Source organism: Panthera leo, chromosome B4, assembly GCF_018350215.1.
Source record: "Panthera leo isolate Ple1 chromosome B4, P.leo_Ple1_pat1.1, whole genome shotgun sequence".
Classification (NCBI taxonomy): Eukaryota; Metazoa; Chordata; class Mammalia; order Carnivora; family Felidae; genus Panthera; species Panthera leo.
Window position 1 is genome coordinate 76,600,055 of NC_056685.1, and position 16,257 is coordinate 76,616,311.

General features: G+C 39.9%; 2 protein-coding genes across 5 annotated transcripts in view; both read right to left on the bottom strand.

Annotated features, from left to right (window-relative positions):
* CERS5 (ceramide synthase 5) overlaps nucleotides 1-16,257 on the bottom strand; it is a 33,143-nt gene that overhangs the window by 5,740 nt on the left and 11,146 nt on the right. For 2 of the 4 annotated variants that reach the window (XM_042946485.1, XM_042946484.1), the window contains exons 2-7: nucleotides 8,108-8,197; nucleotides 5,831-5,936; nucleotides 4,867-4,997; nucleotides 3,976-4,033; nucleotides 2,124-2,174; nucleotides 1,338-1,430 (exon numbers count right to left, since the gene is read on the bottom strand). In XM_042946485.1, the coding sequence (XP_042802419.1) occupies nucleotides 1,338-1,430; nucleotides 2,124-2,174; nucleotides 3,976-4,033; nucleotides 4,867-4,997; nucleotides 5,831-5,936; nucleotides 8,108-8,118 (450 nt within the window). In that variant the 5' untranslated portion in view covers nucleotides 8,119-8,197. The remainder of the gene's footprint in view (nucleotides 1-1,337; nucleotides 1,431-2,123; nucleotides 2,175-3,975; nucleotides 4,034-4,866; nucleotides 4,998-5,830; nucleotides 5,937-8,107; nucleotides 8,198-16,257) is intronic. The other 2 variants (XM_042946482.1, XM_042946483.1) reach the window with 1 other exon arrangement.
* On the bottom strand, nucleotides 15,304-15,892 carry LOC122224540 (40S ribosomal protein S29-like). Its single transcript, XM_042946486.1, has one exon. The coding sequence runs from the start codon at nucleotides 15,784-15,786 to the stop codon at nucleotides 15,544-15,546; it is 243 nt and encodes an 80-aa protein (XP_042802420.1). The 5' UTR covers nucleotides 15,787-15,892; the 3' UTR covers nucleotides 15,304-15,543.

Genomic DNA, 16,257 nt, shown 5'->3' on the forward strand with positions numbered 1-16,257 from the left:
TACTGAGTTGACACTTGGAAATAATTTCCTAGGTGGTAGTCAGACCTACAAACCATAGATAATCTGTGAGATTCTACGACTGTTTTGATGAAAGATATTTCAACCAAAGAGACCTAACAGAAAGGAGAGGTTTATGGAAGGGCAAAGCTAACCTCTTCAAAAAAGTTTCAGAGAAATGCTAAACAATCCATTTTAACTGTAAGCACTTTCTGCTTTCAGATTTAAAGCTCTAATTTCCTCTTGGGTTCAAATGCCAAGGTCAGACTCAGAAATCTCTAAATACCTGTTATCAGACGTGTCTAATAAATACTTCTCAGCCCACTGAGGGACAGAGAATGGGAGAAGACAGGTGAATTTGGGTGAGAGAAACAAGGATGAAAAGTCTGTGCTCTCCACATAGATATAGTGGTATGTTATAGTTCTTGAGTTGGGGGCGGGTTCATAAGTATACATTCTAGTATGTTTTAAAACCCACATATGTATTACAAATCTTTTTATATGTGTCATGTTTTAAAATAAAATTTTAATAAGGGGACCTGTGTCCCCTGACCATAGGAGAGTGCAAGACATTTGAATTGAGTATCAAGCTTCTAGATCACACAACAACTAATAACCCAGTTTAGTTTTAATCCATTCCCATAAATGCTAATTCTGGTCTTCCTCACCAAAGATAGCCATGAGATAGTGACAAATTAAAGTCAGAGCTGCTGGAACCACATTACTTCAGGTGCATACCAATAAAGTAAAGATTCTCCCCTTTCTGTCCACTTATAAAAAAACTTAAGTCATTCCCAACTTTGTCACTATATGGGCAAGTCAACTCACTTCTCCGAATCTTTGTTTCCTAAACAACAGCAAGAAAATGGTAAATGAAATCATCTAAAACCCTTTCCAGTTGACATTCTTTAAGTAAGTGGGGTCACCAAGAAGGGAGAACAGAGAGAGAAAGAGAACGAGGGCTCTACAGCAAAGCAAAAGCCAGATCTAGCTATTCTGGAGGCTGGCCTTTTCCTGGATCAGGCCTTGCTATCCCTTAGTTCTGACTAGTTTCCAAAGCTCTATACATGTAAGAACCTTAGAGAAAAATAAGGAAAAGGATATGCTTTTTAGCTGGTTAACTTTTTATCCTGGGCTGCCCTGAACGCCTCAAATATACTTACTTCATCATTAGTCAAGTCTCATTTCTGAGAAGGTTACAAAAAGCTAATAGTCCCATCAAGCCTACTTTTTCCCTCTTTTGTGGTCCCAATCAGGGTAGAGAATCCACAAGGGCAGTGATGGTGGCTGCTAGAAAGGAGGATGCAGTATGTTAGAGTTGAGGGAGACAATGTCCTTACCTTTCGTTTAATGTCTATAAACTGAGAAAACATGAGAGACCAATAGAAGGCCAATTCCATGATATAATAGTAATAAAGCCCACTTGTGAGAGGCTGAAAGAGAGAAAGAAGTAGTTAGAATACCAGCTAGTCAAAAATTCATTCCATCTCTGCAACTTTCTCCGTCTTGGAGGACCAATACCCAAAATTATTAGACACCCTTCCTCCCCACCGTGTTGCAAGATCTGTAACAGCTAACAGATTTGAGATTAGTATGGAGACTTAAACCTCTTCCCTCTGCCCCTCCGCATACACATTTCCTACTCGCATCTTTAGAGATAAGGTTAACACATACTATAGCACAATCAAATCAGTGTATCTAGAATTCTGGACAATTAGTGCTTTTCAGGGGATTTAATATACTCAGGTCTTTTCTTCCACCCTGTTACAGCCCCTCGGCATTTTTCTAGAATAGATTAGAACCAAGATGCTTTTAAGGAGACTCCAAGTTACCCTTGATTCAAAAAGGACACCTGAGCCAGAAAGCATCTTATCAAGTGCCAGGAAGCTGCTTTTCTTTTGGGCCCAATTAGGGTGAATATAACGGGGAATCTGGAACAAAAAGATCACTGGATTTCACAGCTATGGGAGCCCCAGAAATAGATACCCTAAATACATGAGTCAAAGAGACTCAGCCCCTAATCCCTCAAGAAAACCAAGAAAACATGCCATCTGCCCTGGGACTGTCCTGCCCACCCTACCTTATACACACACGAGGCCCCTGCCTTGAAAGGGCTCAGACTGTACCTGATACGGATAGCTATGCCAGCACTGTCGGATGTCCCAGAACCAAGGTGACTAAAAGGAAAGAGATAATCCAAGTCAGCCCTTAGGATTCAACCCTGGTTTACCAAATAATCCCTTTCTCTCTCTGCTAGGAGCACAAGAGAAATGGGGAAGAAAAAGGAATCCCCCTCTTGACAGAATTTAGGGGGTCCTTAAAAGGTCAATAAATGGTTAGGTTTTTGTTCTAGAGCAAGAAAAGTGTTATTACAAATAGAAAAACCATGCTTTGAAATAAATAAGAGCAGGGAGAGCTCTAGGATAGTTTTTAAAAACCTCAACACCTAGGATATAGGAACTAGGGATGCAGGAAGACCGTGATTCCATTCGACAACCAAGAGAGAGATCTGCATGCCAAAGATTTAAATCAAAAATAATTATCTCTAATGGAGTTTCAATGTCCCTTAAGGAAATTTGTCCATTTCATCTAAGTTGTTGAATTTTTTACTATTTGATTGTTCATAATATTGTGTTACTATACTTTCGATGTCTACAGGATCTATAGTTACAGCCCCCCCCGCCCTTTTCTGACACTGATGATTTGTTTCTTTTTATCTAGGGGTTTACCAATGTTAATGAAACCTTTCAAAGAACCAACTCATGGCTTTGTCTATTGCCTATGTCATTAATTTTTTTACTGTTTTTAATTATTATTTCTTTCCTTTAACTTACTTTGACATTACTTTGCTCTTCTTTCTCCAGATCTTAAAGTAGAAACTTATATTATTGACTTTAAAGCTTTCTTCTTTTCTAATATAAACATATAAAGTTATAAATTTCCCTTTAAGCATGCTTTAGGGGCATCTCCTAAGTTTTGGTATGTTGGATTTTCAGCATCATTTCAATTAAGTATTTTCTAATTTCCCTTGTGATTTCTTCTTTGATCCATGGGTCATTTAGAAGAGTTTCACTTCCAAATATTTTCTAGATATCTTATTATTATTGATTTTTAATTTAATTTCATTATGATCACAGAACACATTTTGTAAGATTTCAGGGGCCCCTGGGTGGCTCAGTCAGTTAAGCAACTGACCAGCTCAGGTCATGATCTAACGGTTCGTAGGTTTGAGCCCTGCATCGGGCTCTGTGCTGACAGCTCTGGATCCTGTGTCTCCCTCTCTCCCTCTCTCTGCCCCTCCCCCACTCACACTCTGTCTCTGTCTCTCAAAAATGAATAAACATCAAACAATTTTTTATAAGATTTTTTTTAAAAAGTCACCAACCGTGGTGTCTATTTATCTGTTCCCTTCCTTCAGTTCTGCTTTTTACTTAATGTATTTTGAAGTCTTAATTATAACATTTAGAGGAAAATAGTACAGTACAGTGGAAAAAACAACATGGACTCAGGAATCAAAAAGCCTGAAATTCTTTTGACAATTAACTGAAAAGCAGGAATAATACCTGTTTTATCCACTTTAAAGGTTTACTCATTCCTACAGTAACCTAACCCTGATTTCTACAACTGTCTCCTTGGAAGAACAAGATCTTTGTCAAATGCTTCGTAAACCATCACAGACTTTGTAAACCAGCATCAGATTAAATCACATCTGATTTAATCAATACTATTACTATTTGTGTACTATGCTATTACTATTACAATTATCTCCCCTAAATAAAGGGAGAAACAGTAAAGTTATGAAATCAGATGCCAGACAGACAACAATCTATTTGGCATATAAACCTGGGCTGTAGGCATTACAGAAAAAATAAAAGGGCAGGGAGGAAATAAAGATCTAATGGTATCACACAACTCTTATCTCTAGAGATGTAGGCATGATTAGAACCCAACAGAGGACCAGAGAGAGTTTAGACTTACCGACCAGAGAAATCTAATTCCATAGCAGAATATACATAAATAAAAAGTGAATCTCCACCTGGGTGGGCAAAGAATAGAGGTTAGATGAATATTCACTCAAAAGAAAGTTTTTGAGGCTAAGGAGGTCAAGATAGCAGATTTGGGGACAACACAATTATGGGTAAGAAATAAGATCCCAGAGCGGCACCTGGCTGGCTCAGCCAGTAAAGCATGTGACTCTTGATCATGGGAGTCATAAGTTTGAGCCCCATGTTGAACAAAGAGTTTACTTAAAAAAATATATATAAATAACATCTTCCAAAAAAAAAAAAAAGATAAAGTTCCCAGCACGGGGACAAATATTGTTACCCAAAAAGCCGAAATGATAGACATCTTCCAGCTTTGTTTAAAATAGATTCCCACCAGTGTATACTGGTTATAATCAACTTTTCTTCCATATCAGACTCCCTAATGATAGTGCCTAATATTTTCTTTGCATGACAATGATCAATTGTGTTCTGTGTACAGGGGATAATTAGTAAAAACCTAGTGAAATGAAGTACAGTATGTCCAGGAAAGGATACTTCCTACCAAAATGTCAATTTACCGCAAGCCGGTACTGTCTCTACCAAGGTGTACAAGGGTGTGCCTATCTACCTATATAAGTGCAGTTATAGGAATTCACTCCCAATCTATTTGAGAAGGAAGAACAAAATCAAACTACAACATGTAGCTTAATGGCAAGCATGTTCAAGACACTAAGGGCGACCGGTCTTCCAGTTCTCTTCTTTCCTGCCTACAATAAATTGAGTCAGCCCTCTACATTCATTGACTATTTTGTCCTACCAAAAGAAAACCTCAGTCCAGTCATACCCCACCCTTCTCACTCCCCACCTCCATATGCACACCTACATGCTCTCACAGAACTTAGTGAGCGTTGGGGGCTTGTCCTGATTCCTCCGATGACGAAACCAGCATTGGATTTTTCGGACATCCCAATCCAGTTGTTTTGACAGGCCCTCTAGCCTTTTCTCATCAGGATACTGTGGATGCATGACCAGAGTCAGAACGTCCCTTTCTCTTCAACCCTCTCATTAAATCCCCCTGATTGGCTGAGTGGCAAAAAGGGGGGATATATAACTACAGCGCTTTAAGGGATGTTTATCCTTCTAGGTTTCACCCCCATACTCATTTTTAGTAAGAAGTCCTATTTCACATATCAAAGACCTTTGCCTTTAGCAAAGCTTTATTAGCTTTCCTTTAGAATCCTTGTTTGGTCTTCTCTCTCCAGCCCAAGCTGAATAAAAAAAGCTATTAAAAACCCAAACTGCAGGGGCACCTGGGTGACTCGGTTAAGTCTCTGACTCTTGGTTTTCAGCTTAAGTCATGATCTCACAGTTTGTGAGTTCAGCCCCACATCAGGGTCCACACTGTGCAGAGCCTGCTTGGGATTCTCTCTCCCTCTCTCTGCCCCTCCCCTGCTTGTGCTCTCTCTCAAGATAAATAAATAAACTTAAAAAAAAAAAAAAAAAAAACTACAAAGGCTATTGGTACCGTCCCTATCTGGATTATGCAACTAGATAATGACAGAAACCGGAGCAGGGAAAAACAACATCAAAATACTATGTGTGTCTGGAGAAGGTGGGGTTGTGGCTACTAGGTCTAAAATCCAAATGTATGTAAACTTATTTAAGGGATCCTGACCCAAAGGTCAGGGAATAAAGGGGATAAAGTTCTCCTTATAGTTATATAGACTACCGAAATGTGAAAGATCATCCCATCCTATCCCTATCCTTGGAGACACTTGCTCTCCACCGCCCCCTGCCCTATGGGGTACCTCTCACATGAATCTTCCTCTCTTTCTTTGCCGACTTACCTTGGTAATAGATACGAACACCTTTTCAAGGATGGCATTGGGTTGGGCCTGATAAGGACCACTGTCCTGGATGCCAACACGGAGTGCACAGGGTTTAGCAATAAACCTGTAAGGATAAAAATCCAAAGCCAATTTTAAATATGGTTTGCTAAGCATGAAAGAAAAAATCCTGATTAGGGGGCTGATGGAAGGCAAAGGGAAAAAACTGGGCTGGGAACCAGGACTTTTTAATTTATTCCTAGATTCTGCCACTGACTTACTTGCAAAGTGACCCATTTAAGAAATATTAGAACATAAGCTCTCTTTCCATTTTTTTTCCTGGCTTCTCTTATCACATCTTGAGCTGTAGAGTCAGAAAGACCTAGGTCAGGCCTATCATTTTATCTACTAGTCTTCCACTTATTGCCTGTAGGAAAGAACTGCAGCAATTCACTTAATCTCTATAAGTCTGTTTTTTCCTCTAGAAGATGAAGATAGTATCAACATCCTTGCTACTCAAAATAAGACCAAAACATTATTGGTTTTTCCTGGAAACCTTTTGGAAATGCAGAATCTCAAACCCCATCCCAAACCTGCAAAATCAGAACCTGCATTAACAAGATCCCCAGGTGATTCCTATGCCTATTAAAATGAGAAGCACTGGTCTACTTTACAAGAATCCTATAACTATTCAATGAGATAATATATATGAAGACCATGGCACAAAGGAAATGCTTAATAAACGGTAGTTTCCCTCACATCAAAAAATCAAGAAGATCTTAACTGGAGGGCAAAGTAGAACTGAGACTGAGCTCTTCCTAAATACAAATATCCTGGGTCTTGGTCACCTTCCTGCCTAAACAAAAAATTATGGAAATACTTAGAACTTTAGTAGCCTGGAAGAAAGGAAATTAGGAAGGATGAGAAATAAATTACCTATTAGTACTCCATTCTATTCCCAAATCTACCATTAATAAGTCATATAAACTTAAGTCACTTAACTTCTGGGTCTTGGTTTCATCATCTAGAAGAAGTAATGACATGATATCTAAGATTTTTTTTCTTTTTTTAAGTTTGAGAGAGAGAGAGAGAGAGAGTGAGTGAGCATGAGTGGGAGAGGAGCAGAGAAAGAGAGGGACACAGAATCCCATGCAGGCTCCATGCTGTTAGATTGGAATGTGACTCTGGGCTGGATCCCACAAACAGAGAGATCATGACCTCAGCCTAAATCGAGTTGGACACTTAACCGACTGAGCCACCCAGGCACCCTTAAGATTTTTTCCCAAATCTAGTATTCCATGGTGTTATCATTAACTGTAATTAATTTCTAACTTGTAGACCTTTGAAAAATAAGGAACTATTCTTTGGTTCTTCAAGAAAAATTCCTCTAGGGGCGCCTGGGCGACTCAGTCGGTTAAGCGTCCAACTTCAGCTCAGGTCATGATCTCACAGTCCGTGAGTTTGAGCCCCGCGTCGGGCTCTGTGCTGACAGCTCGGAGCCTGGAGCCTGCTTGGGATTCTGTGTTTCCCTCTCTCTCTGCCCCTCCCCTGCTCATGCTCTGTCTCAAAAATAAATAACATTAAAAAAAAATTTTTAAAGAAAGATCCCTCTTAGGGCACATGGCTGGCTCAGTCCATTTAGCATGCGGCTGTTGATCTCAAGGTCGTGAGTTCAAGCCCCACATTGGGCATAGAGTTTACTTAAAAGAAAAAAATTCTTTAAAAAAAAAAAAAAAAAAGATCTCTCTCTTCCACATCCATAAATTTCTGTGAGCATTAGCTCTAGGAAAAGCTCTACATAGTCATTTTCAGAATAAGTCAAAACCAGTTTTAGTTCTCTTAGCATCTTAAGGAGTCCCAAGATGAAATTGTGACTGGGAGGCGTAAGATCGAGTGCTCTTGACCTATTTCTTGGTCTGCATTTGAATCCAGAATTTATCTCTAAGGGAGGAACTGAGAATAAGAAACTTTATTATCTTCCTCTGTGAAAACTTCTTCTACCCTTATCACCAAAGTTCCCGAGCCATGGAGAAATATTTATTCACAGCACAAAGTTAACCACATCTGTAACCTATTGTCTCCTCTTTGACACAGGTGGTACAAAAGTTTCATCCAAAGGCCAACACTATTAGATACTTTATATTTCCTGGTATATTATTCTGTGTACAAATATTTTAGCACCCCACTCATGTTTAAACTCCTTATGAACACAGTATACAGGGAATGCTGTTTTTGTATTTACCAAGATTCTGTGTCTGTGCTCAGTAATTAACAAGTGACAGGTCTCTCAAATCCTACCCTTGCTCCATTGGAACTCAGTTTGGACCCAGGACTGATCAGCATCCAGAGGAGTAACTAAGTCAGTCATTCTTTGCTTTTCAGTTGGTGCTACAGGAGAGAGAAAAGCACTGAATTATCTCTGTATCCTCTCATCTACATTAACTGTATGAAGAAGTAGACCCAATAACAAAAACAGCTTTTCCAATTCCTACTCTTACTCCCTGATCCAGAGCTCTTCAGTCCAGAAGCAGTCAGGTGATCAAAGGCCCTGGAGTTAGATTTTGCCAGCTAAGAGATTTTGTGAAAGTTACTCATCTATAGAATGGAGATAATATCTACCTCACAGGGTTATTTTAAAAATGAAATGACATGATCCATGCCTAACCCAGTACCTGATATTTAGTAAACACTCATTAAAAGGCAGCTATTATTGTTGTTGTTCTTAATATTATTATTAAAAGCAGCTATTATTATTTTTACTAGAAACAGTTCAGTCTTGGTTCTCCTTGATGGTATCTCTGGAAGAAGCCAAGAAGTGCAAGAAATCTTCTTTCATACGACAGAGATAGGTTTGTACCCTGCTTACCTGGGTGAAGGCAAGATAATTTTTTTTATTATCTAGACCTTGGAGTGAACTTAATATCCTAGAGTCGGAATTAGCTCATATCCTGACCTCATTAGTTCACAGAGTGCAATGAAAGACAAAATTACTAGCATGCAGTCAGTTACAGTTAGACAAATACAGACCCTAAGAGGAACGCCTGGGTAGCTCATTTGGTTAAGTTGTCTTGATTTTGGCTCAGGTCATGATCTCATGGTTCATGAGACTGAGCCCCATGTGGGGCTCTGCAGTGACAGCACAAAGCCTGCTTGGGATTCTCTCACTCCCTCTCTCTTTGCCCCTCCCCATTCATACTCTCTCTCTCTCTCTCTCCTCTCAAAATAAATAAATAAACTTTAAAAAAAACCCCAAAAAACAGACCCTAAGAAAATTTATCTATTTGGCAAATATTTATGGGGCACCTATTTTGTGCTATAGCATGAAGCATAAAACATAAATAAGCACAAAACATAACTAAGTTTGAAAAATAATTTTTTACATGATAAAAAAAATTAAATACATAGATTTATTTATGTACTTAATGAAATCACCTTAATGAAGAAAGTGAAATTAGGTATTCATCCTTTTTGTTAGATAGGCATTTACTGAACTGTACAGATTCCTAGGGTCTCAGAGACCGTTTCAGGAGGTCTACAAGGTCAAAACTACTCTCATAATAATTCTATAACTTCGTAATAATTCTTGTCTCTCTCACTCTCTCATGAGTGTGCAGTGGAATTTTCCATGGGTTACATGACATTGCAATAGACTGAATGCAGGAGCTGACATGAGAATACAGGTGCCAAATACTAAAGAGTGTTAAAAAAAAAAATGTAAAATAATGCTATTCTTCTCACATTTTATTTTGTTTTGGAAAATAGTTATTTTTCATGAAACATTAGCTGTATTACCAATATAATCAATTTACTATCATTTGTAAATGAATTAATAGAATATATATCTTTAAAATTCCATTTTAACTTCTAAAACAGTACATGTTGATAGATATTATCCATGTAAACATAAATTTATGTTTGGGGTCCTTAATAATTTTTAAGAATGTAAAAACTTTTTTTTTTTCTAAATTTTTTTTTTTTTTTTTTTAACGTTTTATTTATTTTTGAGACAGAGAGAGACAGAGCATGAACGGGGGAGGGTCACAGAGAGAGGGAGACACAGTATCTGAAACAGGCTCCAGGCTCTGAGCTGTCAGCACAGAGCCCGACGCGGGGCTCGAACCCACGGACCATGAGATCGTGACCTGAGCCGAAGTCGGACGCTCAACCAACCAAGCCACCCAGGCGCCCCAAGAATGTAAAAATTTTTAAGAGTGTAAAAGATTCCTGACATCATAGTTTGAAACTGCTGTTGATGGCAGTGAGAAATCAAATTTATCTTGTGATTTTCTGTCCTCTACAGGATCAATTTGTTGCCCAAGTTTTAAAATAATTTAAAAAAAAATTTTTTTAGTGTTTATTTTTGAGAGAGAGCATAAGCAGGGGAGGGGCAGAGAAAGAGGTGGATACAGAATCTGAAGCAGGCTCCAGGCTCTGAACCGACAGCACAGAGCCCGACACGGGGCTCGAACTCACAAACCGTGAGATCATGACCTGAGCCAGAGCTGGACGCTTAGCTGACTAAGCCACCCAGGTGCCCCTAAAATAATTTTTTTTAAGTTTTTTTTTTTTTTAATGTTTATTTTTGAGACAGAGACAGAGCATGAGCGGGGGAGGGGCACAGAGAGAGGGAGAGACAGACAGAATCCGAAGCAGGCTTTAGGCTCTGAGCTGTCAGCACAGAGCCTAAAGCCTGCTTGGGATTCTTTGTCTCCCTCTCTCTCTGCCCCTCCCCCGCTCATGCTCTGTCTCTGTCTCAAAAATAAATAAAAACATTAAAAAAATTTTTTTAAATAATTTTTTAAAGCATTTATTTATTTTTGGGAAAGCACAAGCAGAGGATGGGCACAGAGAGGGAGACAGAGGATCTGAAGTGGGCTCTGCACTAAGAGGCTGACAGCAGCAAACCCGATGTGGGGCTCGAACTCATGAACCAGGAGATCATGACCTGAGCAGAAGTCAGACACTCACCGATTGAGCCACCCAAGCACCCCTAAACTAATTTGAAAGACCAGATTTCCCTTAGCCTGCAGGTCTAAATAAGTAGGCATTTAGTGGCCTATACTGAATGGTAAGCTGCTCCTTTCCACCTGCCACTCCAGGAACATGAGTCTAGTGATCCAAACTGTTATGTTTTGTAGACATCATTTCATTCTGCCTTTTTCTGCCCTTCAGATACATGGCAGCAGCTGACTAAGGCCTGGGCTAATGAAGACGAAATTACTTACTACTTTGCTTTTTACCAAAGATAGGAGCTATACTAACAACTCTATCTTTGCGATTCACCGCAACATCATTAATGGATATGAACTATACACAAATATGTTTCACAGTATAGATTAAGCTTTTCAACTAGTGTATCATGGCAAGTAATGTATTTGGGCTACGTTGATGCTGAGATACTGCTCCTAGCTCTCAAGGGTGGTCCACGGAGCCTATGGTAACCAGGAAACCTTAGTCTGTAGCCTTTGGCCTCATGTACCCTACTGCGCAATACATGAATTATTTTCTATGTGTGCAGCAACATGATTAGGTTGGGAAGCAGTGGCTTAGATCGATTTCTGGAAAAATATAAAGTGCCAAAATTTATATATAAAAAAGAAAAATAACCATCAAAGAAATCAAAATAGGGAATGAGATGGAGTGAAAAATACAATAAAAAAGAGAAAGGTCTTATACAGACTGATGAGGATGGTGTATCATTAGGTAGAGTACTGAGTAATAATTATCTGACCCTGAATGCTCCCTGCCACACACACACACACACACACACAAATGGGAGAGATGAGAACTGAGATATTTAAATAAAGATTCTTAGGTCCAGATAAAGCCTGTTTAGAAAATTTAATCCTTAGAGGGGCGCCTGGGTGGCTCAGTTGGTTAAGCGTCCGACTTCAGCTCAGGTCACGATCTCGCGGTCCGTGAGTTCGAGCCCCGCATCGGGCTCTGGGCTGGTGGCTCAGAGCCTGGAGCCTGCTTCCGATTCTGTGTCTCCCTCTCTCTCTGCCCCTCCCCCGTTCATGCTCTGTCTCTCTCTGTCTCAAAAATAAATAAACGTTAAAAAAAAAAATAAAAAAAAAAAAAATTTAATCCTTAGGTACACAAGCAGCATTTGAAAACCCTCCCCCAAGACATATGTATACAAGAGGCAAAATGCAGAGTTCCACACAAAACAGATTCCAAAAGTCCTTTCCCTTTGCAACTGAATTCTTAATAAACCAATCACATTAAAAATTTGAGTAGCTTCTGTAGGGTGGACAGAGGAGAAAGTACAAAAAGACATTCAGGCAGTGGGAACAGCATGTACTAAAGCAAACAGAAGAGACAAACTACTTACAGAACTATGCAACGTACAAATTCAGGGGTGGCAACAGTGGCAGGAGGAAAAAAACTCTACAGATAGAGGCCAAATCACAGGTATGTTATGTTATGTTATGTTATGTTAAGAGTGAACTTTATCCTATAGTTGATGGAGAGGTACTGGAAGGCTTTAGGCCAGGAGAAGAGCTAGATTTGTATATTAATAAAGGAGCATCACCAGTTAAAGGCTACTGTAAAAACTCCATGCTTTAAGTGATAAAGCACTGAACTAAGGCTATAGAAATGAAAACGAAAGGACGGATTCAAGAGCTGCTGAGGAGGTAAAATTAATAGCACTTGGTAACAGAATAGATGTAAGAGGCAAAAGCAGAGTCCAGCCTTCCTTATTTCTGACTTGGGAAACTAAGTCGATTATGGTGTCTCAACCAAGTAGAGCATAAGATAAAGCAAATTTGGGAATGATAGATGAATTGTGTTAGGCTGAATTTGAAGTGCTCATATGACACTGAAATGGAACTGTCTAGTAGGCAAATAAAGAGGCTTAAGACACACACACACACACACACACACACACACACACACACACACACACCCCTGAGAAAGAAAAAAAAGCACAAGAGAATGAGAATATAGGTGGTAGCTAAAATCGTGGGGGTGGATGTGAGTGAAACAAGAAAGGAACACAAACTGAGGCTCCTGGGTGGCTTAGTTGATTGCTTAATCCAACTCTTTTTTTTTTTTTTTTTTTTTTTAATTTTTTTTTTAACGTTTATTTATTTTTGAGACAGAGAGAGACAGAGCATGAACGGGGGAGGGTCAGAGAGAGAGGGAGACACAGAATCTGAAACAGGCTCCAGGCTCTGAGCAGTCAGCACAGAGCCCGACGCGGGGCTCGAACTCACATACCGCGAGATCGTGACCTGAGCCGAAGTCGGACGCTTAACCGACTGAGCCACCCAGGTGCCCCTGCTTAATCCAACTCTTAATCTCAGCTCAGGTCTTGATCTTAGGATAGTGAGTTCAAGCCCCGTGTTGGGCTCCATGCTGGATGTGGAGCCTACTTAAAAAAGAAAGAAAGAAAGGAACACAAATTGAAAAGAAAACCAAGGTCAACATCCTGGGAAATACTAATATAAAAGGCGAATTTAGAGGGCAGGAGGACCAGAGGTAGAGTTGTATCAAATGAGGCAGAGATCAAGTAAGACAAGGATTTCAGTATCCACTGGATTTAGCAATTTGGAGATCTGTGGTAACCTTCACCAAAGAAATTCCAGTAAAACAGAAAATCTAGAGACAGCAGTGAGTTACATCAGTGAAAGATATAAGGAGGAGGAAGAAAGAAATGGAAATAGCTAAGATTCTTAAGAATCTTGACTAAGAAGAGAAGGGAATGCCTTCAACATCCTGCATCAGAATCACACTTCTCCAACTCCCACTCATTCCTCAGTCTTCGTCTCTCTCTCATCTCGTTTCTGTCCCTACACTCCATTGACACTGCTCTTGCCAAAAATGATCTCCTTATTGTGAAATCAAATGGATGCTTTTCAGTCCGGTATCCTACCTGACCACTCCACGTTATTCCACATTACTGACCATGCCCTCCCTCTTGAAATGTACTTTTTCTTAGCTTCCTTACTTGCCATACTCCTCCTACTTTTCTCCCTCCATCTCTCTGGCAACAGAAGTAGACTGCTTGGTATGCATTGCTAGTTGAGTCACTTGGACATGCTACTTAATTTTCTCTGTGCTCCCGTTTTCTCATCTACAAAATGAGGATAACTGTAATTATCTACCTACTTCATAAAGTTACTATGAGGACTCAATGTTTAGCACTTAGAATAGTGCCTGGGGGGCGCCTGGGTGGCTCAGTCAGTTGAGCCGCTGACTTCGGCTCAGGTCATGATCTCACGGTCCGTGAGTTCGAGCCCCGCGTCGGGCTCTGTGCTGACAACTCAGAGCCTGGAGCCTGTTTCAGATTCGGTGTCTCCCTCTCTCTGACTCTCCCCTGTTCATGCTCTGTCTCTCCCTGTCTCAAAAATAAATAAAATGTTTAAAAAAAAAAAAGAATAGTGCCTGGGACAAAGTAAGTACTTATTAAATGCTTACTACAGATATTATCAAATACTATAGGGTTGTCATACCTCTTTTCTCCTTTTGGGTTTTTTTCCCCCACTCTGCTTTTTCCTAAAATATGCGGTTTCCTCAGAGTCCTATGCAGGTTCTTTTCTTACTCTACACACCCACTCTGGTTGATCTCATTCAGTTATAGCAGAGGGTCTCCAAGTATGGTCTACAGACCCCCAGAAGGCCCCTGAGATACTCTCTAGAGGCCCAGAAAGTAAAAACTATTTTAATAATAATATCAAGACATCATTTGCCTTTGTTACTGTGTTGACACTTGCAACGACAGGGCAAAGCCATGGTGGATAAAACTTATGGTACCTGAGCACAAATGCACCAACTGTAGTAATGGTTATTGTATTCTTCCTTGCTATGTCCTCTTAGTTTTTTTTTTTTTCTTTTTCTTTTAAGCCAGTTCACTTAAGAATGTCCTTGACGAAGCAATACAAATGATTGATTTTAACAAATCTCAGCCTTTGAGTATACTTTTAAGAAGTATTATGTGATGAAATGGGAAGTACACAGCACTTTTGCTACATAGCAAAGTATATGGTTGTCTCAAGGAAACACGCTTGTTTGACTAAGTTGTGCACTGAACTTAAATCACTTTTTCCTTGGGGCACTTGAGGGGCTCAGTCGGTTAAGCGTCTTGACTCCTGATTTCGGCTCGGGTCATGATCTCAAGGTTCGTGGGATTGAGCCCACATTGGGCTCTGTGGTTGCAGCACTGAGCCTGCTAGGGAATCAATCAATCAATCTCTCTCTCTCTCTCTCTCTCTCTCTCTCTCTCTCCCTCCCTCCCTCCCTCCCCCTCCCTCCCTCTCCAAATAAATAAATAAACATTTTTTAAAATTACATTTTTCATAGAATACAATTTTTACCTCAAAGAATGGCCAACAAACTAAGGTCATTCGGACCTGGTTATTTTCTTAAAAATGAATGAAATAAGCCTGTCACTTCAAGAAAACAAACATTGTTGCCAATGATAAAATTCAAGCTTTCAAGTGAAAATTAGAATTTTAGAGAACTTATATCCACCTTTGAACTTGAAAACTTCCCAATCGTTCAAGCTTTTATGATAAGACTAGTTCTGATGAGATTAATAGGATTTTTAAATGTTGTATAAAGAAATGTATTGACATTTGGGAGATCTATATAACTCAATAAACCAGTATTTTTCTTTTTTTTAATTGAAGTACTTTAATTTTATGTACAAAGAGTTAGCAGGAAGGTAGGTGTCTTGGATATCTACAGTTAATGTAGGTATCCTGGATGACCCATTCAAGGAAGCTCATTTAATCAAACTTAATGAAGCCTTTATCCTTTGCATACTGATGGAAATGATGGTGGCACATAGTGAGGCTATATTTCCAGATTAGACTATGCCAGTTTGAGTAGATGTGGCAAGAATGAGAACCCTCACCGGATTTCCTCGGACGGCTCCAGTAGAGCTGCTGGTGACCCATCTTGCTCTCTGGGATGCAGTGAGGCAAAGTTACCAACCCATGATCTCCAGACAGACCAATGGATTTTAACATGAATGAAAAGCTCAATGACAGGGTTTCATATTCCACAATGCAACCAACCTTTAAGAAACTACTTCCTGTTGGGGTGCCTGGGTGGCTCAGTCAGTTAAGCATCCAACTCTTGATTTCCGCTCAGGTCACGATCCCAGGGTTATGGGATCTAGCTCCACGTTGGGTTCCATTGAGCATGGAGCCTGCTTAAGATTCTCTCTGCCCTTCTCCCCTGCTCACACTCTCTCTCTCTCTCTCTCTCTCTCTCAAAAATTAAAAGAAAGGAGGGGCACCTGGGTGGCTCAGTCGGTTAAGCGTCTGACTTCGGCTCAGGTCACAATCTCACGGTCTGTGAGTTCAAGCCCCATGTCGGGCTCTGTACTGACAGCTCAGAGCCTGGAGCCTGCTTCGGATTCTGTGTCTCCCCCTCTCTCTGCCCCTCCCCTGCTCATGCTCTCTCTCTGTCTCAAAAATTAAAAAAAAAAAAAAAAA

Coding starts and splice junctions, on each gene's coding strand:
- LOC122224540 (XM_042946486.1), bottom strand. CDS start 15,786: ATGTTAAAATCCATTGGTCTGTCTGGAGATCATGGGTTGGTAACTTTG.